The following is a 27,306-nucleotide window of genomic DNA, read 5'->3' on the forward strand; positions in this document are numbered from 1 at the left end:
TGGTAAGGGCCGTCCATAAATGACGTCACGCGATTTTGGACGATTTTTGACCCCCCCCCTTCGTCACACGGCGTCACAAAAAGTCAGACCCCCCTTCAAATATGACGTCACAAAGCTCTGCCCCCCCCCCAAATAAAACATGCTTCAAATCGCTTTAAACTATTGTCATTGTAGTGCGTATTTAATGTGGCGCTGCACCCTGATGTTGTAGGAGAACACATTTAGTCAAAAGTCTATTTAATAAAGTAGAACGTGTTGTCTATATTTATTTAAAGTTGCGCATTTTGATGTGACGTCACATTTCTCAAACCCCCCTCGTCACACATCGTCAAATGTCTGACCCCCCCCCCCACCCTAGGTGCGTGACGTCATTATGGACGGCCCCTTGCGACTAGTTCAGCAATAACCGGTTGTGTTGGAGGGTTCGACCCACACTGACCAGGCTGATTGTTTTTGCTGTAATTACCGGCAAAATGTTACCAATTATTCAGATTGCAACAAACGTTGTGGGATGAAGTGGTAAGGGGCCGTCCATAAATGACGTCACGCAACTCGTACAGCACGGGAAAGGAGCGCTTCATGTCGGGCGCAGCAAACGGGACTCTGGGGCGAGGAGGAGACTTGCCGAGCCCAGCCAGCGCGTGGCTGGGCAGGAGTGAGACTGCAGCGTGGCGAGCCGGGAGAGCAAGCGGAGGGCATCACGGCTGACAGCACGAGGGCAGTGCACCGTGCCACTGCTGCCCGTTGTACCCCTGTGACTCGGGGAGGAGTTGGCATCTGCTGCTGCCAGGGTGTAGATACACTCAAGTTTATTTCAAAGCCTCTGTGTCCGGCCGATATTAATACAGATATACCTCTTCAAGACGAGTATCTGAGACTTCAGTTAATCGTGTGGCAACCCCCCCACACAACCCACCCACATCACAAAATCCCCCATTACGGGCAAAGAATGCCCTGGCTGGCAATAATTATTACAACTCGCCTTCTGCCCGTCCAAGGACGGGTGTATTGCAGTAAATCTGAAACTTTCAAGCGAAAATCAGTCCGTGGCGTGATATTCATTGCATCAATTTGTAAGGGCGCGGTGATAGACATTTCATGTAAAGGTTATAATCCCTTGTGCATCATGACGTCCTTTTGACTTTCATGTCTCAGCAGCGTCACGGACATCGCGTGACGTGAGGGTTCTGCCTTTGTAGTGAGGGACGCCAAGGGGGGAGGCTTCCCTCGGCCCCTCATGTGGAGTGACGTCACCTGCTCATGATTATTAATGGGGCTGGTTGACGGAGTGACGTCACGAGTGTTGCACACAGACATTTTTGGCTCATCGTAGGTAATAATAATGGGGCGTGTCCATTTGGAGGACGTCACCTGCTCATTAATATTAATTATGGGGGCTGGTCAATGTGGAGTGACGTCATGAGCGTTAAGGACAGACATTCGTGGGTGATTACAGTCGGTATTTGTAGGGGGCAGGTCGCGAAGTTTGAGGGAAGAGCAGAATCCGCCTCTCATTCTCCCAGGAGCCCTGTGACAACCGTATTCATTGGCTGTGTTGGGTGGTGGCAGGTTCACAACACATGTATATTTATGACATATAACCCCCCCCCCCCCAAAACCGTTTATGGATAATATTATGTCGCCAAAGCCCTACGATACTCGGGAGCTCTCTCGCCTACTTCAACAGTTCTCCTGCTGTAATGGTCTCACCTGATGACGATTGCTTGTGTTGCGATCAAAACGTCGTGATCTCTTATTTTCTACCCACGTGACTTTACCGAAAGAACCACAGAGTATGGACCTGCAGTCACGAAAGCTTCAAATCAAGATTAAAGCCCTACTACTCCTTAAACAGAAATACAATAAATAAGATTTGATGGCAGTTTCCCTGACCAGTAGTAGCAGCATCATCAACAGCAGCAGCAGCATCTCCAGAGCCGACAGGAGAGCAGGGAGTGGGCCAGCACTGGCTTCACACCAGCTGTCTGGGTCCACCACCAGCAAAAATGTCACCGCCACGTGGCACACCACATCCCAGTGTAGGTCCAGCGACGAGTCCATGGTGCCACCTGCTCGGGCCTGCCAGCCACCTAGTGAACGTTCAGCGAAAGGTGTAGGGGACGACGGTTAACATCTCGCCACGGTACCTAGGAGATGTTAACTACCTCGCCTGGTATACAGGAGGTCGCGGGTTCGATCCCGACCCTGATGCTTGTTGTATATTTGAAATTTACATGTTTTCCTCATGGTTGTGTGGATTTTTCTCCAGGTCCTCCGGTTTTCCCCTCTTCAATTAGAAACGTGCCTTTATAGTATTTGCTAGAAATGTGCACATGATAATCCACTTAGTTGAGCTATCTGTGATAGCCAGGTCACTTCTGAAAAAGAGCTACATAGGCTCAATAAATAAATAAAAAAGTGGTATAAATAGTCTGTTCTCCTATAATGCGGGAGTAGTTGCGTCGTTCCTGAAGAACACCGCATTATGGAAAAATCGCGTTTTTATAAATAATATATAATATAGGGGAGAAAAGCACAGTCTGCCATAACAGGGAGATGCGTACACAGGCCAAGCAAAGACTGAGGCGTCTGGGTCGTAGCATCTAGAAGCATCACAATGTCTTGTGTGCGATCATGCTACGCCGAGGCAGCCGTTAATACCGCTTAGTCCCTAACTACATTCATCATCGCGTTACATCCCAAATGGCTTAATGAAAACAACAACATGCGGAGTTATAGGAGAAACAGACTGTGGTAGTGGAGCCTTTCAGGCCACATTTCCCACTGGCATATCCGAGCCGAGCCACCGCGGGGCCAGCACAGTAGCGGTGGGTTTTTTTCCACTGGGAATTTTGCCTAACCGGGCTGGACTGAAAGCGAGCAGTCACGGCACACTGCTGCTACTGCAGTTGCCGCTGCTGCTGCCTCCAGGCTGGCTCGGCATGGCTCTGTTTGTGGAGTCGGGGAAAAACCGGGGGAGGGTGTGAGGGAGAGGCATCAGAGGCAATCGTGGCACAGCGCTAGCTGCCCCTTGAGAAAATCGCGGCAGGGGCAGACCCTGCCCCACGCGGCCCCAGCGCAGCTGAAGAGCAGCGGCTCCTTCTGCAGGAAGCAGCGGTGCTGGGAGCGGAGGAACGCCGGGTAGAGGTGGCTCTCCCCCTCCTCCAGTGCATCGCATCGTATGCCCAGCCTGAACCGGGGGGGATGGGGGTGCGGAGGGAGGAGGTGTCTCGGTGAACCGAGGCTTCCGCGCTGGTGCCGTACAGCAGTTGTCTTCTGGATGGCCGGCAAGATGTCCTGACGTTTCGGTCATCACCGTCGTTCCATCATCATAATCAATGTCATCGCCATGATGGAAAAAAATGGTCCTTTTAAAGGCCAAAAGATCAGCCAAAGAAGAGTGGGACCTGGATTACGAGTGTATCAACTAAATGTGGAAGGCCTCTCCCGTGTAAAGTGTAAGGTGCTCTTGACTTGAAGCTTTCGTGACTGCAGGAATTCATATTCTTTGGGTCTTTCGGTAAAGTCACGTAGATTTGTTCAAAGAAAATAACAACCAATCTACGTGACTTTACCGAAAGACCCAAAGAATATGAATTCCTGCAGTGGTTCATGGCTTCCTGGGCAATCACAAGGTCGAAAACTATTTGGAACTGGTTGAGACTGGTGAAGAATTACAGCACAATGGGCTGTAGGATGTCCCTTTAAAGTCCACATCCTTGATGCTCATCTTGATAAATTCAAGGAGAACATGTGAGCGTACTCAGAGGAGCAAGGTGAGCGCTTCCACCAGGATATACTGGACTTTGAACACCGCTACCAAGGACAGTAGAACGAGAACATGATGGGAGACTACATTTTGGGGCTGATTCGTGAAAGTGATTTACAGTATAATCGTAAATCTCGAAAAACTACTCACTTATCGATCTTTTGTAGTCATTTGTGTATTACTTTAGTATAAAAACTTATTAGTTTTGATTCATATGTTGTTTTTTTCTGACTTTATGCGAACGAAAATACACAAATTCGCCCCTTTTCTCATTGAAAATAGGTACATTTAAAAATATCACTGTCCTGGGCACAAAAGCAAAGTTTGTGGGGAATAATAGCCATTTTCTAAACTTTTTAGGCATAACCAATTAGGAAATAACACTTACTACCCAGGAACAAAAATGGTGTTACCTCGTGTTATTTGTATTTGTGCGAGGGAGGAGGAGTGCAAGGAGGAGAGACTGGACACCTGTTCAGCGCTCCTGGGGAGTTGAGAAGCTGGAAGAACGCCGGCTCGCACACCCAGCCCCGTGCGGCGCACGCGTCCACGCACGACACCGCCACAGCAGCCTCCGCCGAGTCCTCTCCATCCTCACCCCGCGATGGTGTCGTCACCGCACGCAGCGCTGAGTGAGGAGGCCATGCACGCAGTGCCCCAGGTGCACAGAAGTCCTGCATGCATGTAGACAGACAGAGAGAGAGGCGAAGAGACAGGCAGAGGGGGAGGCAGAGAGAGGCAGAGAGAGAGAGAGAGGCACACGCGTTGTGTGGTGGCAGACAGCCGGCCCCAAATAATAAAGAGAAACATCCTAAACTAAAACTGAAAAATTAAAAACTGTCCAGTGTGCGACTGTGGTCATCCAGAACAGACCATACAATGTATAACGACATCAATTTCCCCGATCCATGAATACGATTGAGACACCACAGTGACTATACACTTCTGCTCCTGATTCGATGGTCTGGCTTAACCACGTGACTGTAAAATTGTAGTTGCTGCTCTGTACCTACTCTACATCAGCCGTACAAAATAAGAAGCCGTCAGCTGGCCCGACTTGGGAAGCATGATCGATACCTCCTCGCGGTGCATCCTGGTAACTTCTGGAAGGTTATTCTCCAGAAGGCCAAATCTATTAACCACTCCAAAACCAACCGCGTCTACCCAAGAAACGTGTGGACAACAACAGCCGGCACTGTCAATCCTCTCAATTAAAAGTGAAGATACTCACAGGCCAAAGCTGACATCCTGGCAGTTATATGAGAGGAGTATGATATTGTATACTTACAGGAGACACACAAAGGTCCTGAAACCACCCACCCAATCATTGAGGGGAAAGCACTCGTTGCTGAACAAGAGAGAGGCAGTATGGCAGTGTAGTCTTTGCTAGACCTAACCTGAAGATTGAGAGTGCATAACCAATACAAGCAACAACAACATCAAAACCATCACACTTAGCCTCAAGAACATCGCTATAACACCCTTGTATAAACCACCATCAAGCACTAACGAGTGGAACATTTTACCGGATGGCTGCATACGCATGAAGAGCCTCGTGATGGAGGACTTCAATTCCCATAACACAGCTTGGGGATACGATGCCAACAACAATGACGGCACCCTCTAAGTGGAACAATGGGCAGAGTTCACTCACCTGATTCACCAGCAGCCGCGGGAGAAGAGGATACAACACAGACCTCAGTTTTGCAAGCAATGAAATTAGCCACATGTGCCGGAAAGCAGTACGAGAGCCCATACCTAAAACCCAACACCGCCAGATAAGCATGAAACCAGGGTCACAACAAACAGTGCAAAACACTCAATTTCGCAGACGATTCAACTTGAAAAAAGACAGATGGATAGCCTTCACAGAGGCAGTGGAGGATTCAATCAAGGACACCACTCCCACCCATTGAAACCACCGCACTTGCATGAGCGCTGTGAAAATAAGTGCCTGCTGCTCCATCCCAAGGGGCTGCTGCACAAGATACATCCCAGGCATGTCAAGCACAATTTCTGAGCTGTATGCCCTCCATGAGGATGAATACCATCTCGACCCCTTCTCAGAATCCACCATTACGCTGGGAGAAAACCTAATAGACAATATAGGAGTCGAGTGACATAATTCTTGGTGAGAGATGATCGTGAATACCAATCTGACATGTAACAGCAAGAAAGCTTTGGCGACCAGAAGACAACAGGGAGGTGAGAACATCACACCTCCAGCCATGTAAAATGCTGCTGCGAACCAAGTTCCACAACTGCTCAACAATGGGAAGCGGTGGCAAAAAAAACACCGGAGAGCACCATCACTGTATTATACCACCTGACAAGCAACCACCCAAGAGACTTAACACGCCCATGTACTAGAAGGATCTGACAGCCGGCAAAGGCCTTCTTAAACAGGGGAAGGCAGCAGGAGTGGATAATATACTCGTTGAGATGGTATAACACCTCGGACCTATTCAACAAATGTATGATGAGTAAACAGATACCATCAGTATGAGGGAAGGCAAGAGTCATAACTCTGCCCAAATCAGGAAAGACCTTTCATCACCAAAAAGCTATCGACCCATCTCCCTCCAAAGCATCACTGACATAACTTAAAGCTTTCGTGACTGCAGGAATTCAGAATCTTTGGGTCTTTTGGTGAAGCCACGTAGATAGAAAAAAATGACAAAAATCAAAATTACAACGTTTCGATCGCTTGTGTCGCGATCGAAATGTCGCGATTTTGATTTTTGTTATTTATTTCTATCTACATGGCTTTACCAAAAAACCCAAAGATATCACTTACATACTCTACGTACGTCTTATCTTGCAATGAATTTCACTCTGGTAGATCTAAAACTCATACGAGACCAAGCGGGTTTCAGACCCGGCCAATCCTGTGCAGGCCAACTATTAAACATAACACAGCACATCGAAGATGGCTTCCAACAAAAGTTGATCACCGGCGAAGCGTTTGTTGATCTATCTGCTACATATGGCACTGTTCAATATTGTATCCCAGTCCACAAACTGCACCTCATGACTGGCGACCTAGATCTTAGCTCGGCCATTCATAGCCTCTTAGAGAACAGATGCTTCAAGGTGGAGCTAAACGGGCAGAAAAGTAGATGGTGGTCTCAAAAGAATGGCTTACCACAGGGCAGTGTGCTCGCCCCACTTTCATTAAATATCTACACCAACGATCAGCCACTGCAATCTAGATTTGCAGATGATGATTGCTTGTGTTGCAATCGAAACGTCGTGATTTATTTTATTTTATACCTACGTGACTTTACCGACCAGCCACTTCCTGCTGAATGTCAGTTGTTCATCTATGCACAGAGCAGAGGAATGTCGAGGACACAGAGAAGATCCTGAAAAGGGCACTGGATGAGATGTCAAGATACTCCCCACATGATCATCTCAAACCCAACCTGGGTAAAACCCAAATCTGTGCCTTCCACCTGAGAAACCGGAATGCAGAGCGACACCTGAATGTCATCCTGGGGAGACCAGAGCCTCAAACACTCGAATCACCCAATGTACTTCGGAGTAACGGTGGATCGTATACTCAGCTACAAAAAGCACACTTTAAATAGCAAAGCCAAGGTCAACACAAAACATTCTGCGAAAGCTCACAAATTCAAAGTGGGGAGCACATCCATCTAATCGACACATCACTGCCTTAGTACTTTGTTTCTCTGTGGCTGAATATGCATGCTTCACCTGGGGACACTCAACTGACAGTAATTGTGTCGACACCACCTTAAATGATACGTGTAGAAACATACATACAGTGAGGGAAAAAAGTATTTGATCCCCTGCTGATTTTGTACGTTTGCCCACTGACAAAGAAATGATCAGTCTATAATTTTAATGGTAGGTTTATTTGAACAGTCAGAGAGAATAAAAACAAAAAAGATCCAGAAAAAACGCATGTCAAAAATGTTATAAATGGATTTGCATTTTAATGAGGGAAATAAGTATTTGACTCCTCTGCAAAACATGACTTAGTACTTGGTGGCAAAACCCTTGTTGGCAATCACAGAGGTCAGACGTTTCTTGTAGTTGGCCACCAGGTTTGCACACATCTCAGGAGGGATTTTGTCCCATTCATCTTTGCAGATCTTCTCCAAGTCATTAAGGTTTCGAGGCTGACGTTTGGCAACTCGAACCTTCAGCTCCCTCCAAAGATTGTATATGGTATTAAGGTCTGGAGACTGGCTAGGCCACTCCAGGACCTTGATGTGCTTCTTCTTGAGCCACTCCTTTGTTGCCTTGGCCGTGTGTTTTGGGTCATTGTCATGCTGGAATACCCATCCATGAGCCATTTTCAATGCCCTGGCTAAGGGAAGGAGGTTCTCACCCAAGATTTGACGATACATGGCCCCGTCCATCGTCCCTTTGATGCGGTGAAGTTGTCCTATTCCCTTAGCAGAAAAACACCCCCAAAGCATAATGTTTTCACCTCCATGTTTGACGGTGGGGATGGTGTTCTTGGGGTCATAGGCAGCATTCCTCCTCCTCCAAACACGGCGAGTTGAGTTGATGCCAAAGAGCTCCATTTTGGTCTCATCTGACCACAACACTTTCACCCAGTTGTCCTCTGAATCATTCAGATGTTCATTGGCAAACTTCAGACGGGTATGTATATGTGCTTTCTTGAGCAGGGGGACCTTGCGGGCGCTGCAGGATTTCAGTCCTCCACGGCGTAGTGTGTTACCAATTGTTTTCTTGATGACTATGGTCCCAGCTGCCTTGAGATCATTGACAAGATCCTCCCGTATAGTTCTGGGCTGATTCCTCACCGTTCTCATGATCATTGCAACTCCACGAGGTGAGATCTTGCATGGAGCCCCAGGCCGAGGGGGATTGACAGTTATTTTGTGTTTCTTCCATTTGCGAATAATTGCACCAACTGTTGTCACCTTCTCACCAAGCTGCTTGGCAATGGTCTTGTAGCCCATTCCAGCCTTGTGTAGGTCTACAATCTTGTCCCTGACATCCTTGGAGAGCTCTTTGGTCTTGGCCATGGTGGAGAGTTTGGAATCTGTTTGGTTGATTGCTTCTGTGGACACGTGCCTTTTATACAGGTAACAAGCTGAGATTAGGAGCACTCCCTTTAAGAGTGTGCTCCTAATCTCAGCTCGTTACCTGTATAAAAGACACCTGGGAGCCAGAAATCTTTCTGATTGAGAGCGGGTCAAATACTTATTTCCCTCATTAAAATGCAAATCAATTGATAACATTTTTGATATGCGTTTTTGTGGATTTTATTGTTGTTATTCTGTCTCTCGCTGTTCAAATAAACCTACCACTAAAATTATAGACAGATCATTTGTTTGTCAGTGGGCAAACGTACAAAATCAGCAGGGGATCAAATACTTTTTTCCCTCTCTGTAACAGGGTGCCTGACAGCCACCCTTGTTCCCTGCCTATATTGCACTATCTGGCATAGTGCCCCCCCTAACATCAGAAAGAGATTAGCAGGCGACCACGACCGGCAATTCTGGACGTCTGCCATCTGATACGTGGCCATCAGCCAGCACCACCATCATCTCTCATCAAGAAACAGCTCCACTGTACCACTGACCAGAAATCTGCCAGAACTTCCCTCAAGTGACGAAGCTGCCAAATGGGAGGCAGCGAAGATTCACCCCCAGTGAGGATGTTGCATCTAGCTCCAATTCCAAATGGCTCACATGGTGGAGCCTAAACAGACTGAGAGAGTGGGTTTCATACAACCCTGACCAAAGTGCTTGTTAGGAGAAGCAAACCATGGATCATCTCCTGAGATGCCCTGCAGCACCACAATGCACTCCTCAAGGTTTGGCAATGCCAACACCAGAAGCAGTGGCCTGTGCAGAATATCGGGAAAAGAGCGAATAGGCTGGACAAGAGACATGATGAAGAAGACCCAACTTTAAAAAAAAAAGATTAAAACTAAACTATTTTATTTTACCAGGTAGTAAGGCCTACTGAGCTAAGTAGCTCTTTTTCAAAAGCAACCCGTCACAAATAATATCTCAAGTCAACAAAGTGGCTCATCACGAGGACATTTATAGCAGCCAAATATTCTAAACATGTGATGTATATTCTAATCGTGGAGGGTAAAACTGGAAGACCCGGAGAAAAATCCACACAGCCACGGGTAGAGAGACACACAAACTCCAAATTCAGTTTGTTCTACTATAACGCCACATGTTGTTTTCATAACGCAAATTGGACGTAACATGATGAATGTATTAGGAACACATGTTTTAAACCACGGATGGGAATTGGATATCATGCGATTGAGTGAACAGAACTACAATGTGCGGGTAGGAATAAGTGTGTATTGATCTCTGTGGATCTCTGTGGGTCTCTGGTTATATACGAGTCTCTGTATCTCTGTGGGTCTCTGGTTATATACGAGTCTCTGTATCTCTGTGGGTCTCTGGTTATATACGAGTCTCTGTATCTCTGTGGGTCTCTGTGGATCTCTGGTTATATACGAGTCTCTGTATCTCTGTGGGTCTCTGTGGGTCTCTGGTTATATACGAGTCTCTGTATCTCTGTGGGTCTCTGTGGGTCTCTGGTTATATACGAGTCTCTGTATCTCTGTGGGTCTCTGTGGATCTCTGGTCATATACGAGTCTCTGTATCTCTGTGGGTCTCTGTGGGTCTCTGGTTATATACGAGTCTCTGTATCTCTGTGGGTCTCTGTGGGTCTCTGGTTATATACGAGTCTCTGTATCTCTGTGGGTCTCTGTGGATCTCTGGTCATATACGAGTCTCTGTATCTCTGTGGGTCTCTGGTTATATACGAGTCTCTGTATCTCTGTGGGTCTCTGTGGGTCTCTGGTTATATACGAGTCTCTGTATCTTTGTGGGTCTCTGTGGGTCTCTGGTTATATACGAGTCTCTGTATCTCTGTGGGTCTCTGTGGATCTCTGGTTATATACGAGTCTCTGTATCTCTGTGGGTCTCTGTGGGTCTCCTCCGTCCAATATTAGGAAGCCACTGGTAGCTACGCACTTTTAGATCATCATCGAGATTGAAAACTCATTTAATTAGAACTGCTTGTTTTTGTGTTTAGTTTGTTGTCCTTCCCCCCGGACCTATGATTAGCACCGTTGGCTACGTATGGTGCGCGAAATAAGTTCACACATACACACTCTATCCCCCACGCAGAAGGAACAGATTATATTAAATTAGCCGCACTGCGCTCTGCTGGCGAGCCAGGGTATGGCACCTCCCAAACCCCCACGGGGATATGGAGGTATCCGTCACGGCGATCCGCCAACCCTCGCCAGCACGTGGTGCTACCGCAGTGCTACCGCAGTGCCACCGCAGTGCCACTGCAGCGCCACCGCATAGCCTACTCGCAGTGCCACTGCAGTGCCACCACGTCGCCCACACACAGTGCCACCACAGTGCCACCACGTCGCCCACACACAGTGCCACCACGTCGCCCACACACAGTGCCACCACGTCATCCACACACAGTGCCACCACGTCACCCACACACAGTGCCACCACGTCGCCCACACACAGTGCCACCACGTCACCCACACACAGTGCCACCACGTCACCCACACACAGTGCCACCACGTCGCCCACACACAGTGCCACCACGTCGCCCACACGCAGTGCCACCGCAATGCCACCGCAGTGCCACCGCATCGCCTACACACAGTGCCACCGCAGTGCCACTGCAGTGCCACCATGTCTCCGAATCGTAATGCCACCACAGTGCCACCACATTGCCACCACGTCGCCCACACACATTGCCACACACAGTGCCACCACGTCGCCCACACACAGTGCCACCACGTCGCCCACACAGTGCCACCACGTCCCAAACACAGTGCCACCGCAGTGCCACCGCCGTGTCCCGACGCGGTGCCACCGCAATGCCACTGCAGTGCCACCACAGTGGTGCCAGCGCGTCGCTCACCTGGTGACGCAGGTAGGCGTCCACGCGCTGCAGTGTGCCCTCAGCGGTGAACTCGAGCGGGACGTGGGGCGTGACTGAGGAGTGGGCGATCGCCCGCACGGCGCGCGCCACTTCGGCCGGGTCGCTCGCGTCCACGGTCCACACGTGCGGACGCCCCACCAACGTCTCCACATACGGGTGCTGCGACGTCAGCTGTGGCAGCGGCGGTGGCAGTGGTACGGAGACAAAGCGGTGTGAGTCCACATGTCTCTGAGTCTTTGGGTGTGATACCGTGTCCCTGTGTGGGTCGCCGTGTCTCTGTGTGTGAGTCTCCGTGTCTCTGTGTGTGAGTCTCAGTGTCTCTGTGTGTGAGTCTCCGTGTCTCTGTGTGAGTCTCCGTGTCTCTGTGTGAGTCTCCGTGTCTCTGTGTGAGTCTCCGTGTCTCGGTGTGAGTCTCCGTGTCTCTGTGTGAGTCTCCGTGTCTCTGTGTGACTCTCCCTGTCTCTGTGTGAGTCTCCGTGTCTCGGTGTGAGTCTCTGTGTCTCTGTGTGTAAGTCTCCGTGTCTCTGTGTGAGTCTCCGTGTCTCTGTGTGAGTCTCCGCGTCTCTGTGTGTGAGTCTCCGTGTCTCTGTGTGTGAGTCTCCGTGTCTCTGTGTGTGAGTCTCCGTATCTCTGTGTGAGTCTCCGTGTCTCTGTGCGAGTCTCCGTGTCTCTGTGTGAGTCTCCGTGTCTCAGTGTGAGTCTCCGTGTCTCTGTGTGAGTCTCCGTGTCTCTGTGTGACTCTCCCTGTCTCTGTGTGAGTCTCCGTGTCTCGGTGTGAGTCTCTGTGTCTCTGTGTGTAAGTCTCCGTGTCTTTGTGTGAGTCTCCGTGTCTCTGTGTGTGAGTCTCCGTGTCTCTGTGTGTAAGTCTCCGTGTCTTTGTGTGAGTATCCGCGTCTCTGTGTGTGAGTCTCCGTGTCTCTGTGTGTGAGTCTCCGTGTCTCTGTGTGTGAGTCTCCGTGTCTCTGTGTGTGAGTCTCCGTGTCTCTGTGTGTGAGTCTCCGTGTCTCTGTGTGAGTCTCCGTGTCTCTGTGTGTGAGTCTCTGCGTCTCTGTGTGTGAGTCTCCGTGTCTCTGTGTGTGAGTTTCCGTGTCTCTGTGTGTGAGTCTCCGTGTCTCTGTGTGAGTCTCCGCGTCTCTGTGTGTGAGTCTCCGCGTCTCTGTGTGTGACTCTCCGTGTCTCTGTGTGTGAGTCTCCGTGTCTCTGTGTGCGAGTCTCCGCGTCTCTGTGTGAGTCTCCGTGTCTCTGTGTGTGAGTCTCCGTGTCTCTGTGTGTGAGTCTCCGTGTCTCTGTGTGTGAGTCTCCATGTCTCTTTGTGTGAGTCTCCGTGTCTCTGTGTGTGAGTCTCCGTGTCTCTGTGTGAGTCTCCACGTCTCTGTGTGTGAGTCTCCGCGTCTCTGTGTGTGAGTCTCCGTGTGTCTGTGTGTGAGTCTCCGTGTCTCTGTGTGTGTCTCCGTGTCTCTGTGTGTGAGTCTCCGTGTCTCTGTGTGAGTCTCCGTGTCTCTGTGTGTGAGTCTCCGTGTCTCTGTGTGAGTCTCCGTGTCGCTGTGTGTGAGTTTCCGTGTCACTGTGTGTGAGTCTCCGTGTCTCTGTGCGAGTTTCCGTGTCTCTGTGTGAGTCTCCGTGTCTCTGTGTGTGAGTCTCCGCGTCTCTGTGTGTGAGTCTCCGCGTCTCCGTGTCTCTGTGTGTGAGTCTCCGTATCTCTCTGTGTGAGTCTCCGTGTCTCTGTGTGAGTCTCCGTGTCTGTGTGTGAGTCTCCGTGTCTCTGTGTGAATCTCCGTGTCTCTGTGTGTGAGTCTCCGTGTCTCTGTGTGTGAGTCTCCGTGTCTCTGTGTGTGAGTCTCCGTGTCTCTGTGTGAGTCTCCGTGTCTCTGTGTGTGAGTCTCCGTGTCTCTGTGTGTGAGTCTCCGTGTCTCTGTGTGTGAGTCTCCGTGTCTCTGTGTGTGAGTCTCCGTGTCTCTGTGTGAGTCTCCGTGTCGCTGTGTGAGTCTCCGTGTCTCTGTGTGTGAGTCTCCGTGTCTCTGTTTGTGAGCCTCCGTGTCTCTGTGTGTGAGTCTCCGTGTCGCTGTGTGAGTCTCCGTGTCTCTGTGTGTGAGTCTCCGTGTCTCTGTGTGTGAGTCTCCGTGTCTCTGTGTGTGAGTCTCCGTGTCTCCGTGTGAGTCTCCGTGTCTATGTGTGTGAGTCTCCGTGTCTCTGTGTGTGAGTCTCCGTGTCTCTGTGTGTGAGTCTCCGCGCCTCTGTGTGTGAGTCTCCGCATCTCTGTGTGTGAGTCTCCGTGTCTCTGTGTGTGAGTCTCCGTGTCTCTGTGTGTGAGTCTCCGTGTCTCTGTGTGTGAGTCTCCGTGTCTCCGTGTGAGTCTCCGTGTCTCTGTGTGTGAGTCTCCGTGTCTCCGTGTGAGTCTCCGTGTCTCTGGGTGTGAGTCTCCGTGTCTCTGTGTGTGAGTCTCCGTGTCTCTGTGTGTGAGTCTCCGTGTCTCGATGTGTGAGTCTCGGCATGCGAGTCCACGTCTCTGCATTTGAGTCCGCCTGTAACTGTGTGCGAGTCCAGGTGTCTCTGCTAAGTCCACATGAGTCCGTTGTCTCTGTGTGTGCGTCCGCGCGTCTTTGCGCCTGAGTCCGCGTGTCTCTGCGTGTGAGTCCACGTGTCTCTGCGTGTCAGTCCGCATGTCTTTGCACGCGAGTCCACATGTTTCTGTGTGTGGGTCGCGTGCCTCTACGTGTGAGTGTCCATGTGCGAGTCCCCATGTCTCTGGGTGTGATACCGCGTCTGTGTGCGAGTCCCCGTATCTTTTAGTATGATAACGTATCACAGTGTGTTAGTCTCCATGTCTCTGTGTGTAAGTATCAGTGTGTGAGTCCACATGACTGTGTGTGTCTCTGCGTGTGAATCCGCGTTTCTTTGCGCATGAGTCTGCATGTCTCTGCATGAGTCTGCGTGTCTCTGCGCGTGAGTCTGCGTGTGTCTCTGCGCGTGAATCCACGTGTCTCTGCATGTGAGTCCGCGTGTCTCTGCGTGTGAGTCCGCGTGTCTCTGCGTGCAAGCCCGCGTGTCTCTGCGCGTAAGTCCGCGTGTCTCTGCGCGTGAGTCCGCGTGTCTCTGCGCGTGAGTCCACGTGTCTCTGCGCGTGAGTCCGCGTGTCTCTGCGCGTGAGTCCGTGTGTCTCTGCGCTTGAGTCCGCGTGTCTCTGCGCGCGAGTCCACGTTTCTCTGTGTGCGAGTCTGCGTGTCTCTGTGTGTGAGTCCGCGTGTCTCTGGGTGTGATACTGTGTCTCTGCACGCGAGTCTCCATGTCTCTGTGCGAGTCGCAGTGCGTGAGTCCACGTGACAGTGTGTATCTCTGCGTGCGAGTCAGTGTGTCTCTGCATGCGAGTTCGCGTGTCTCTGTGTGTGAGTCCACGTGTCTCTGTGTGCGAGTCTCCATGTCTCTGTGTGAGTCTTAATGTGTAAGTCCACGTGACTGTGTGTGTCTCTGCGTGTGAATCCGCGTTTCTTTGCGCGTGAGTCCGCGTGTCTCTGCGTGCGAGTCCACGTGAGTCTGTGTGTGTGAGTCTCCATGTCTCTGTGTGCGAGTCCACATGTCTTTGTGTGTGAGTCCACATGCCTCTATGTGTGTCTCTGCATGATTCCATGTGTCTCTGCGTGAGTATGTGTGTCTTTGCGTCTGAGTCCGTGTGTCTCTGCGTGAGTCCCTACGCGCAAGTCCACGTGTCTCTGTGTGAGTCCACATGTCTCTGCGTGAGTCCACGTGTCTCTGCGTGAGTCCACGTGTCTCTGCGTGAGTCCACGTGTCTCTGCGTGAGTCCACGTGTCTCTGTGTGAGTCCGCATGTCTCTGCGTGAGTCCACGTGTCTCTGCGTGAGTGCACGTGTCTCTGCGTGAGTCCACGTCTCTACATGCGAGTCTTTGCGCATTTCTGCGTGCGAGTCAAAGCGTGTCTCTGCGTGCGAGTCTACGCACGTCTTTGCACATGCGAGTCTGCGCGCATGTCTCTGCATACCAGGCGAGCGGTGGGCTTGCCCTGGAAGAAGGCTGTGTGGTTCGACGAGTGTGGGGGGCTGAACCGTGGCAGGAGCACAGCACAGCCACTGGCGATCGCCTCCAGCGGGGCCGGACCCTCGTAAGGGAAGCCCAGCCCCACGAACAGCTGAGGGACACGCACATGGCAGCCGGGGTCACTCCACTGCTGGATGAGGCCTGCCAAATCTACCGCCGTCACTCACCATCACCCCATGGGAGAATATAGGTCTATGTGTGAGTCTATGGGTCTCTGTGTGAGTCTATGCGTCTCTGTGTGAGTCTATGGGTCTCTGTGTGAGTCTATGGGTCTCTGTGTGAGTCTATGGGTCTATGTGTGAGTGTATGGTTCTCTGTGTGAGTCTATGGGTCTCTGTATGAGTCTATGGGTCTCTGTATGAGTTATGGGTTTCTGTGTGAGTATATAGGTATCTGTGTGAGTCTATGGGTCTCTGTATGAGTCTATGAGTTTCTGTATGAGTCTATGGGTCTCTGTATGAGTCTATGAGTTTCTGTATGAGTCTATGGGTCTCTGTGTGAGTCTATAGGTCTCTGTGCGAGTCTATAGCTCTCTGTGTGAGTCTATAGGTCTCTGCGTGAGTCTATAGGTCTCTGTGTGAGTCTATGGGTCTCTGTATGAGTCTATAGGTCTCTGTATGAGTCTATGGGTCTCTGTATGAGTCTATGGGTTTCTGTGTGAGTATATAGGTCTCTGTGTGAGTCTATAGGTCTCTGCGTGAGTCTATAGGTCTCTGTGTGAGTCTATGGGTCTCTGTATGAGTCTATAGGTCTCTGTATGAGTCTATGGGTTTCTGTATGAGTCTATGGGTCTCTGTATGAGTCTATGGGTCTCTGTGTGAGTATATAGGTCTCTGTGTGTCTATAGGTCTCTGTGTGAGTCTATAGGTCTCTGTGTGAGTCTATAGGTCTCTGTATGAGTCTATGGGTTTCTGTGTGAGTATATAGGTATCTGTGTGAGTCTATGGGTCTCTGTATGAGTCTATAGGTCTCTGTATGAGTCTATGGGTTTCTGTATGAGTATATGGATCTCTGTATGAGTCTATAGGTATCTGTATGAGTCTGTGGGTCTCTGTATGAGTCTATAGGTCTCTGTATGAGTCTATAGGTCTCTGTATGAGTCTATAGGTCTCTGTATGAGTCTATGGGTCTCTGTATGAGTCTATGGATCTCTGTATGAGTCTATGGGTCTCTGTATGAGTCTATGGGTCTTTGTGTACATCCCATTTGGTAATCCAAATGAGACGTAAGTGGCAATCCAAATGGGATTCAATTGGCAATGCAAATGGGATTTAAGTGTAACTGAACCTTGGCTCGCTGTAGCAGTGCCTGCAGCTGTGGCTGGGCCAGGAGGCCGTGGTTAGTGACGAAAGCAGGCAACGTGGAGATGGCTCCCGGCGGCTGGTACACCGTGGCGTGCAGATCCATCTGTTCTGCTATGACTCGCAGGTATGGCTCCTTGCCCTGGACAGACGCAGAGAGACACAGAGAGAGATATGGAGAGAGACAGAGACAAAGAGAGACACAGATGCAGAGGCACAGAGAGATGGAGAGAGACACAGAGAGACAAAGAGAGACAGAGTGAGAGAGAGAGAGATGGCTCTCTGGGGCTGGTACACCGTGGCGTGCAGATCCATCTCCTCTGCTATCATTCGCAGGTATGACTCCTTGCCCTGTACAGACGCAGAGAGACAGAGAGATGGAGAGATACACAGAGAGGCGACAGAGAGACAGAGAGAGACACAAAAAGAGAATGAGACACATAGAGAGATGGAGACACAAAGAGACAAAGACAGAGAGAGAGACAGAGACAGACAGTGATGTGGCCCAGCAGGAGCACGTATGCCTCTTGTGGGTGCCACAGTGACTAGGAGATGTTAACTACCTCACCTGGTATACAAGAGGTCGTGGGTTCGAACTGTCAAATCGCTCTCCGTGGTGCTAACGTTAAAAAAACAAAACGCCACTTTTTTCAAATTTTCTCGCTGTGTTTTCCACACCTGATGATGATTGCTTGTGTTGCAGTCGAAACGTCGTGATAATGTTATTGTTTTATATTTTTATTATTTTAATGTTTCCCTTCTACGTGACTTTACCGAAAGAACCAAGAATATAAAAAAATAGTTTTAATTTAGTTTTAGTGTAACTGGGATCACATAGAAGCAGCATCAGCTGCAGCAGCGGCATCACGAGGGGTCCCAGGGTCACCTGGTAGGGTCACCTGGTAGGGTTACCTGTCAGGGTCACCTGTCAGGGTCACCTGGTAAGGTCACCTGGTAGGGTTACCTGTCAGGGTCACCTGGTAGGGGTACCTGGTAGGGTTACCTGGTAGGGTCACCTGGTAGGGTCACCTGGTAGGGTCACCTTTTAGGGTTACCTGTCAGGGTCACCTGTCATGGTCACCTGGTAGGGTCACCTGTCAGGGTCACCTGTCAGGGTCACCTGGTAGGGTCACCTGGTAGGGTCACCTGGTAGAGTCACCTGGTAGAGTCACCTTGCAGGGTCACCTGGTAGGGTCACCTGGTAAGGTCACCTGGTAGGGTCACCTGCAAAGGTCACTACTCCCAGGTTTACCTCCCAGGGTCACCTTTCCCAGGTTCCCCTCCCAGGGTCACCCCTCAGGGTTACCTGCCACATGGACTCTGCCTTGCCGTAGACGAGCGCCATGCGGGCATCCTTTGGCGTCTCTGCGGCCTCCTCCTCCTCTGGGATGGCGCTCACGAAGCCCAGGAATGAGTTGTCTGGCGTGTGTGCTGTCACACAAACAAACACACGCACGCACGCAGGCACACACATGCGTGCAGACACACACGCACGCAGACACACACACACGCACACACCCACACGCAAACAAACACGCACGCAGACACACACGCACGCACGCACGCAGACACACACACGCGCGCAGACACACACGCGCACGCAGACACACACGCGCACGCAGACACACACACACGCACACAACAACAACCGCCATTCGCCACTAAGTGGCGGTGATGACACCATGACGCTTGTGCCAGGCTATGTGCACCTTGAGGCTACGTGCAGTGTCGAACGCCCACGGGCAGGAGGTCACGGGGCAGACCCAGGTGCCACGGGTCGACTGACTGAGATGACTGGCTGATGCACCACCTGTGCCCCCTACTGTGCCAACCTGCTGTGTTTTAGCCACCCGGTGCTCCGCTCGTTGTTGTGAGCATCGCTCCTCCGCCCTCCGTTGTTGTTGGAGGGCGACTGCCTCCAACTGCCCAGTAGCATCCTTCACGAGCCTCCTCCACAGAGGCCGATTTTGACACCGCTGGTACCAGTCATCGGCAAGTCCACTCAGCTCCACGTCCTGCTGTACCACGTCACTCCATCTCTTCTCTAGCCCGTGCCGCGCCCGTTTAGCCCCCTCGATCCGGCCGAACAAAAGCTGTTTCGGCATGCGGTGGCTGGGCATGCGGGCTACATGACCCAGCCAACGCAGCCTTGCCTGCCAGAGGAGCTCACCGATGGGACCGTGCCCAGATCTTTCAAGGATTTGTGAGCTCCTCACACAATCCAGCCTGGTTAAACCCAGGATGGATCGTAGGCAGGCCAGTCTAAATGTTTCTAACTGGCGAAGATATTCCATTAGGGGGGTCCACGTTTCGCAAGTGTAGAGAAGGGAGGGGATGACCGTGGCCGAGAAGACCTGAAGCTTAGTGTGGAGCGATAGACCAGGTAGCTTCCACACAGCGTTACGCAACCGATGAAAAGATATTGCCGCTCGACTGATTCGGAGTGAGACCTCTGCTGTTAAACTGGAGCCGGTCATAAGCACACTGCCCAGGTATGGGAAACTCTCCACTCTTTCCACAACTGCCCCATCACCGATTGGGAGTTGTGGGGGTGGAGTGTCCGATGGTACAAAATACCCAGGCAGGTGCTTAGTTTTGGTGGGGCTGATGGTAAGGCCCCATCTCTTAGTAGGACGCTCCAGTCTCAGCAGCAGCGTCTCCAACTCCTCCTCTGAATGAGTAGCTATTACCAAAGCATCGGCATACGTAGTGTAGTTGAGCAATAGGGAGCCATCCCTTGACCGCACCTAGGCATCGATCAGCCTCCCATTATATCTGTACCAAATGGAGATTCCCCCGGTACAGCTATTGAAGGCTTCACGAACAACGTGGTCAAAATAGATGTTAAATAATGTGGGAGCCAGAGTACATCCCTGTCGCACCCCAAGGTATACAGGGAATGGCTCTGACTCCCGGCCACGTAGTTTTACCCGGGCCCGCTCACCATCATGAAGGTCCTTAATGATCGTGAGCAGAGGGTCAGGTACTCCAAAAGCATGAAGAACAACCCAGAGCCCAGGCCTACTGATGGTATCATAGGCCTTGACCAGGTCAATAAAGCAGAGATGTAGGTCTTGCTGGAATTCCCAACACCTCTGCTGTAGCAGACGGACAGAAAATATGGCATCTGTGCAGGACCGCCCTTTCCTGAAACCGCATTGGGGCTCCGCACGCCTCTCCTCAGCGTGCCTGGAAAGGCGATGTTGAATAATCCTTGCCAGGACCTTTCCCAGCACACTGAGGAGTGAGATGCCCCTGTAGTCGTTACAGTCTGTGCGGTTCCCCTTCTTAAAGAGGGGGACCACCAGGGCATCCTTCCAATCCTGTGGAACCCGTCCAGTGGTCCAGACTGTTGTTATGATGTCATATAGGGCAGTCTGTGCATTTCGCTTGGGAGATCATCTCTGCCCGCTGCCTTTCCTAGTCTCAGACTCTGGATCGCCTTCAGTACTTCCTCAACAGATGGCACTTAAGCCAGCCACTCACAGGGGGTGACTTCTTCTAATATTTGAGGCACCACAGCCTCAGCAGGGTCATCCTCACTTCGTGCCACGACGTTTTCCTGGCTGAGGGATTTTCCCTTCCCCAGGACCTCACAGAAATGCTCAGCAAATCTGCAAACCTGTTCCTGGGGGTCGGATATTGGATGACCTTTTTTCCCCTCATGATGGTAATAGGTGTGGCACTGCAGGTTACTTTTTTGATGGAGCTAAATAAAGATTTGTGATTGCGGGCCACTGAGGCAGACTCCATATCCTCAGCAACCCGCGACCACCACCCATCCTTGCAGCGCTTCACGGCTCTCCGAACCTCCGAGCGAAGGCTGCGGTAAGCCTCCTCATTCTCTGACGTGGGATGCTGTGTAGACTATTAGAATGGCCCTGTCGCTTTTTCTCAACCATCCTGAACACCTCCTCTGTCAGCCAGGGTCTCTGGGGAGGTCTGGACCGCGTACCCAAAGCAGCCATTGCAGCTGCATGAGTCACAGTCCTAAACCTCGCCCATTTACCCTCGACATCAGTAGGAGTGGGGGACGATGCCAACCCCAGCCGCAACCGATGATGAAATTCTCGCTTGCAACTTTCATCAGATAACTGAGACCAGGCCACTTCAGGTTGGAATGGGGTCCTGGGTGTACACCCACCACCGCAGTGGAAGAATGTCAGGCGCATCTTACAGATGACTAGTCGATAGTCAGAGGGAAGATCAGCTCCACGGTAGGTCCTGGTGTCAAGGACATGGGCTCGCATCCGCTGGTCCGCCACTATGTAGTCCAGCAGATGTTCTTTCTTGGACCTGGCATGCATCCATGATGTTGTGTGGATGCGCCGACGCCGGAACAGCGTGTTGGTAATTACAAGCCCATGGGCTGCACAAAAATCTAGCAGCCTCCTACTGTTGTTATTGAGCTGATCTGGCCCATGCCCTCCAATCACTCCAGACCAGGTGCCAGCATCATGACCAACTTGGGCATTGAAGTCACCCAACAAGATGACTCTATCCCTAGGGGCCACTTTAGCCAGCACCTGTGACAGGAGGTCATAGAAGGCATCTGATTCATCGGCTTTGCCTGCATCCCTCCACGGATGTTCGTCTTCGGTGGGTGTAAAAGTAACCACGACCACCACTCCTCACCTCCGGTTGATGGGAAGGCGAGCCCAAAGTAGCCTGGGGCTTACAGCTTCCCACACCTCACCGCCACGCTCCCACGCCCCCTTCATTCTTTTGTTCAGAAGAAGAGCCACACTCTGTTGTTTGGCAGTCTGCTGCTCCGAGTAGAGGACTGTCCACCCCTCATGGTGGCAGGAGCCAGAACCGGTCCACCGGACCTCCTGAATGCCACAGAGATCCAGGCGGTACCGGTCCAGCTCCCGACAGAGGAGTGGCAGCCTCTCCTTCGCAGTGAGCGTTCGAACATTCCACGTGGCCATCCAAAGTGGCTTCTAGATTTGAAGCTTTCGTGACTGCAAGGATCCACTCTTTGATTCTATTCGGTAAAGTCACGTAGGTAAAAAATAAAACAATAAAAATCACGACGTTTCGGCCACAACACAAGCGGCCTTCATCAGGTGAAGGGACCAGACTGTCTTGAGGACAGCGCTGGAGTGAAACACAGCCAAAACCCTCCCCGTAGAGGCTATCAATTAATTGATACCCTCTACGGGGAGGGTTTTCACCTATTTGTGAGAGCTTTTAACAGACAACGGGACAAGAAGTCACAGCTCATCGAGACGCTGACCTTCCTCAAAAGATGCTGCGACCACAAAGTAATACCCATCGCCTTCTCACACAGCTTAAAGGTCACGGTCTGAGCTTGGCTGTGTTTCACTCCAGTGCTGTCCTTGAGACAGTCTGGTTCCTTCACCTGATGAAGGCTGCTTGTGTTGTGGCCGAAATGTCGTGATTTTTGTTGTTTTATTTTTTACCTACGTGACTTTACCGAATAGAACCAAAGACCTTTTCGTTGTTTCTGGAGGAGCCCCGAGGGTAGAGATCAATCTCCTGGCTCCGCCAATTGGGGTTTGGCCAGGAGACGTCATAGACGCCTGTCCCCCCGGGGCCTCCGGCACAAGCTTATTTATAGTTACATATTTCAGTCATAGTTTAGTGGTAATTAATTGAAGGTGGAGGGGTTACCAGCCCCTCACACCCGTCCAGAGCCCCCATTTAGCCACTGTGGTGGACACAGACGCCATGAGGAGAGGAGCCAATCGGAATTGGCCCTCCCCCCACAGCACTGTCCACAACAGAGTTGCCCGTCATGGCACCGCGAGGAGGTAGGGGGTTGTTTTGTCACACACACCCATACGCATGCAGACACCCACACGCACGCAGACACACACACGCGCGCAGACACACGCACACACACGCACACACCCACACGCACGCAGACACACAAACACGCACGCGCGCAGACACACGCGCACACACACACACCCAGACACACGCACGCACAACAAACGCACACGCACAAACACGCACAAACACACACAGGCAAAGGTCCCCCCTTGTAGCCCACACGCACGCAGTCCATCTCCCTCAGTCGCCCGGCCACATTTGTCTCTCCAGAGCCGATGTCTACGTACACTACACTGGGTCCTCATTTCGGGCCTAGACGACCTAGGGGAGGCCCAGGATCAGTTCAAAGATTCGCTGCCACTGATGTTGGCCGGGAGCGGGAAGCAAACTCGCCTCGGGGGGCTTGCAGCACGCAGCACACGAGCAACGACACAAAAACACTCACTCACACTCCTTCACACTCACAGAACACGGAGAGGACACAGAAACACTCACTCACACTCGTTCACACTCACAGAACACGGAGAGGACACAGAAACACTCACTCGCTCGCTCACTCACACTCCTTTACACTCACAGAACAAGGTGAGGACACAGAAACACTCACTCGCTCGCTCACTCACACTCCTTCACAATCACAGAAGAAGGTGAGTAACTGGGTACTCAGGTAACTCGGTGAGTAACTGGGTACTCAAGGAACACGGTGAGTAACTGGGTACTCAGGGAACACGGTGAGTAACTGAGGACTCAGGGAACACCGTGAGTAACTGGGGACTCAGGAACACGGTGAGTAACTGGGTACTCAGGAACACGGTGAGTAACTGGGTACTCAGGGAACACGGTGAGTAACTGGGTACTCAGTGAACACGGTGAGTAACTGGGTACTCAGTGAACATGGTGAGTAACTGGGTACTCAGGGAACATGGTGAGTAACTGGGTACTCAGGAACACGGTGAGTAACTGGGGACTCAGTGAACACGGTGAGTAACTGGGTACTCAAGGAACACGGTGAGCAACTGAGTACTCAGGGAACATGGTGAGTAACTGGGGACTCAGGAACACACTGAGTAACTGGGTACTCAGGGAACACGGTGAGTAACTGAGTACTCAGTGAACACGGTGAGTAACTGGGTACTCAGGGAACACGGTGAGTAACTGGGTACTCAGTGAACACGGTGAGTAACTGGGTACTCAGGGAACATGGTGAGTAACTGGGGACTCAGGGAACACCGTGAGTATCTGGGGACTCAGGGAACACGGTGAGTAACTGGGTACTCAGGGAACACGGTGAGTAACTGGGTACTCAGGGAACACGGTGAGTAACTGGGTACTCAGGGAACACCGTGAGTAACTGGGTACTCAGGGAACACCGTGAGTAACTGGGGACTCAGGAACACGGTGAGGTACTGGGTACTCACGGAACATGATGAGTAACTGGGTACTCAGGGAACACGGTGAGTAACTTGGGACTCAGGAACACCGTGAGTAACTGGGGACTCAGGAACACGGTGAGTAACTGGGTACTCAGGGAACACGGTGAGTAACTGGGTACTCAGTGAACACGGTGAGTAACTGCGTACTCAGGGAACACGGTGAGTAACTGGGTACTCAGGGAACACGATGAGTAACTGGGTACTCAGGGAACACGGTGAGTAACTTGGGACTCACGGAACACGGTCAGTAACTGGGTACTCAGGGAACACGGTGAGTAACTGGGTACTCAGGGAACACGGTGAGTAACTGGGGACTCAGTGAACACGGTGAGGTACTGGGTACTCAGTGAACACGGTGAGTAACTGGGTACTCAGGGAACACAGTGAGGTACTGGGTACTCAGGGAACACGGTGAGGTACTGGGTACTCAGGGAACACGGTGAGTAACTGGGTACTCAAGGAACATGGTGAGTAACTGGGTACTCAGGGAACATGGTGAGTAACTGGGTACTCAAGGAACATGGTGAGTAACTGGGTACTCAGGGAACACGGTGTGTAACTGGGTACTCGGTGAACACGATGAGTAACTGGGTACTCAGGGAACACGGTGAGTAACTGGGTACTCAGTGAACACGGTGTGTAACTGGGTACCCAGGGAACACGATGAGTAACTGGGTACTCAGGGAACACGGTGAGTAACTGGGTACCCAGGGAACACGGTGAGTAACTGGCTACCCAGGGAACACGGTGAGTAACTGGGTACTCAGTGAACACGGTGTGTAACTGGGTACCCAGGGAACACGGTGAGTAACTGGGTACTCAAGGAACATGGTGAGTAACTGGGTACTCAGGGAACACGGTGAGTAACTGGGTACTCAGGGAACACGGTGAGTAACTGAGTATTCAGGGAACACGGTGAGTAACTGGGGACTCAGTGAACACGGTGAGTAACTGGGTACTCAGGGAACACGGTGAGTAACTGAGTACTCAGTGAACACGGTGAGTAACTGGGTACTCAGGGAACACGGTGAGTAACTGGGTACTCAGTGAACACGGTGAGTAACTGGGGACTCAGGGAACACCGTGAGTATCTGGGGACTCAGGGAACACGGTGAGTAACTGGGTACTCAGGGAACACCGTGAGTAACTGGGGACTCAGGAACACGGTGAGTAACTGGGTACTCAGGGAACACGGTGAGTAACTGGGTACTCAGTGAAAATGGTGAGTAACTGGGTACTCAGGGAACACCGTGAGTAACTGGGTACTCAGTGAACACGGTGAGTAACTGGGTACTCAGGGAACACAGTGAGGTACTGGGTACTCAGGGAACACGGTGAGGTACTGGGTACTCAGGGAACACGGTGAGTAACTGGGTACTCAAGGAACATGGTGAGTAACTGGGTACTCAGGGAACATGGTGAGTAACTGGGTACTCAAGGAACATGGTGAGTAACTGGGTACTCAGGGAACACGGTGTGTAACTGGGTACTCGGTGAACACGATGAGTAACTGGGTACTCAGGGAACACGGTGAGTAACTGGGTACTCAGTGAACACGGTGTGTAACTGGGTACCCAGGGAACACGATGAGTAACTGGGTACTCAGGGAACACGGTGAGTAACTGGGTACCCAGGGAACACGGTGAGTAACTGGCTACCCAGGGAACACGGTGAGTAACTGGGTACTCAGTGAACACGGTGTGTAACTGGGTACCCAGGGAACACGCTGAGTAACTGGGTACTCAAGGAACATGGTGAGTAACTGGGTACTCAGGGAACACGGTGAGTAACTGGGTACTCAGGGAACACGGTGAGTAACTGAGTATTCAGGGAACACGGTGAGTAACTGGGGACTCAGTGAACACGGTGAGTAACTGGGTACTCAGGGAACACGGTGAGTAACTGAGTACTCAGTGAACACGGTGAGTAACTGGGTACTCAGGGAACACGGTGAGTAACTGGGTACTCAGTGAACACGGTGAGTAACTGGGGACTCAGGGAACACCGTGAGTATCTGGGGACTCAGGGAACACGGTGAGTAACTGGGTACTCAGGGAACACGGTGAGTAACTGGGTACTCAGGGAACACGGTGAGTAACTGGGTACTCAGGGAACACCGTGAGTAACTGGGGACTCAGGAACACGGTGAGTAACTGGGTACTCAGGGAACACGGTGAGTAACTGGGTACTCAGTGAAAACGGTGAGTAACTTGGTACTCAGGGAACACCGTGAGTAACTGGGGACTCAGGAACACGGTGAGTAACTGGGTACTCAGGGAACACGGTGAGTAACTGGGTACTCAGTGAACACGGTGAGTAACTGCGTACTCAGGGAACACGGTGAGTAACTGGGTACTCAGGGAACACGATGAGTAACTGGGTACTCAGGGAACACGGTGAGTAACTTGGGACTCACGGAACACGGTGAGTAACTGGGTACTCAGGGAACACGGTGAGTAACTGGGTACTCAGGGAACACGGTGAGGTACTGGGTACTCAGGGAACACGGTGAGTAACTGGGGACTCAGTGAACACGGTGAGGTACTGGGTACTCAGGGAACACGGTGAGTAACTGGGGACTCAGTGAACACGGTGAGGTACTGGGTACTCAGTGAACACGGTGAGTAACTGGGTACTCAGGGAACACAGTGAGGTACTGGGTACTCAGGGAACACGGTGAGGTACTGGGTACTCAGGGAACACGGTGAGTAACTGGGTACTCAGGGAACACAGTGAGGTACTGGGTACTCAGGGAACACGGTGAGTAACTGGGTACTCAAGGAACATGGTGAGTAACTGGGTACTCAGGGAACACGGTGTGTAACTGGGTACTCGGTGAACACGATGAGTAACTGGGTACTCAGGGAACACGTTGAGTAACTGGGTACTCAGGGAACACGGTGAGTAACTGGGTACTCAGTGAACACGGTGTGTAACTGGGTACCCAGGGAACACGATGAGTAACTGGGTACTCAGGGAACACGGTGAGTAACTGGGTACCCAG

The 27,306-nt window shown here is 51.4% G+C and overlaps 1 protein-coding gene across 2 annotated transcripts in view; it reads right to left on the bottom strand.

Annotated features, from left to right (window-relative positions):
* Nucleotides 1-364: 364 nt before the first annotated feature.
* The window catches only part of LOC116956423 (alpha-1,6-mannosylglycoprotein 6-beta-N-acetylglucosaminyltransferase B-like), a 51,231-nt gene continuing 24,289 nt past the window's right edge, over nt 365-27,306 (bottom strand). For both annotated transcript variants that reach the window (XM_076064819.1, XM_076064818.1), the window contains exons 11-16: nt 18,377-18,501; nt 17,057-17,212; nt 15,714-15,860; nt 11,700-11,891; nt 4,241-4,443; nt 365-3,190 (exon numbers count right to left, since the gene is read on the bottom strand). In XM_076064819.1, coding sequence (XP_075920934.1) covers nt 2,998-3,190; nt 4,241-4,443; nt 11,700-11,891; nt 15,714-15,860; nt 17,057-17,212; nt 18,377-18,501 — 1,016 coding nt within the window. In that variant the 3' untranslated portion in view covers nt 365-2,997. The remainder of the gene's footprint in view (nt 3,191-4,240; nt 4,444-11,699; nt 11,892-15,713; nt 15,861-17,056; nt 17,213-18,376; nt 18,502-27,306) is intronic.

This window comes from Petromyzon marinus, unplaced genomic scaffold (genome assembly GCF_048934315.1).
Source record: "Petromyzon marinus isolate PM22_M1 ecotype Great Lakes invasive population unplaced genomic scaffold, UKy_Petmar_22M1.pri1.0 PM_Scaffold_77, whole genome shotgun sequence".
Taxonomy (NCBI): domain Eukaryota; kingdom Metazoa; phylum Chordata; class Hyperoartia; order Petromyzontiformes; family Petromyzontidae; genus Petromyzon; species Petromyzon marinus.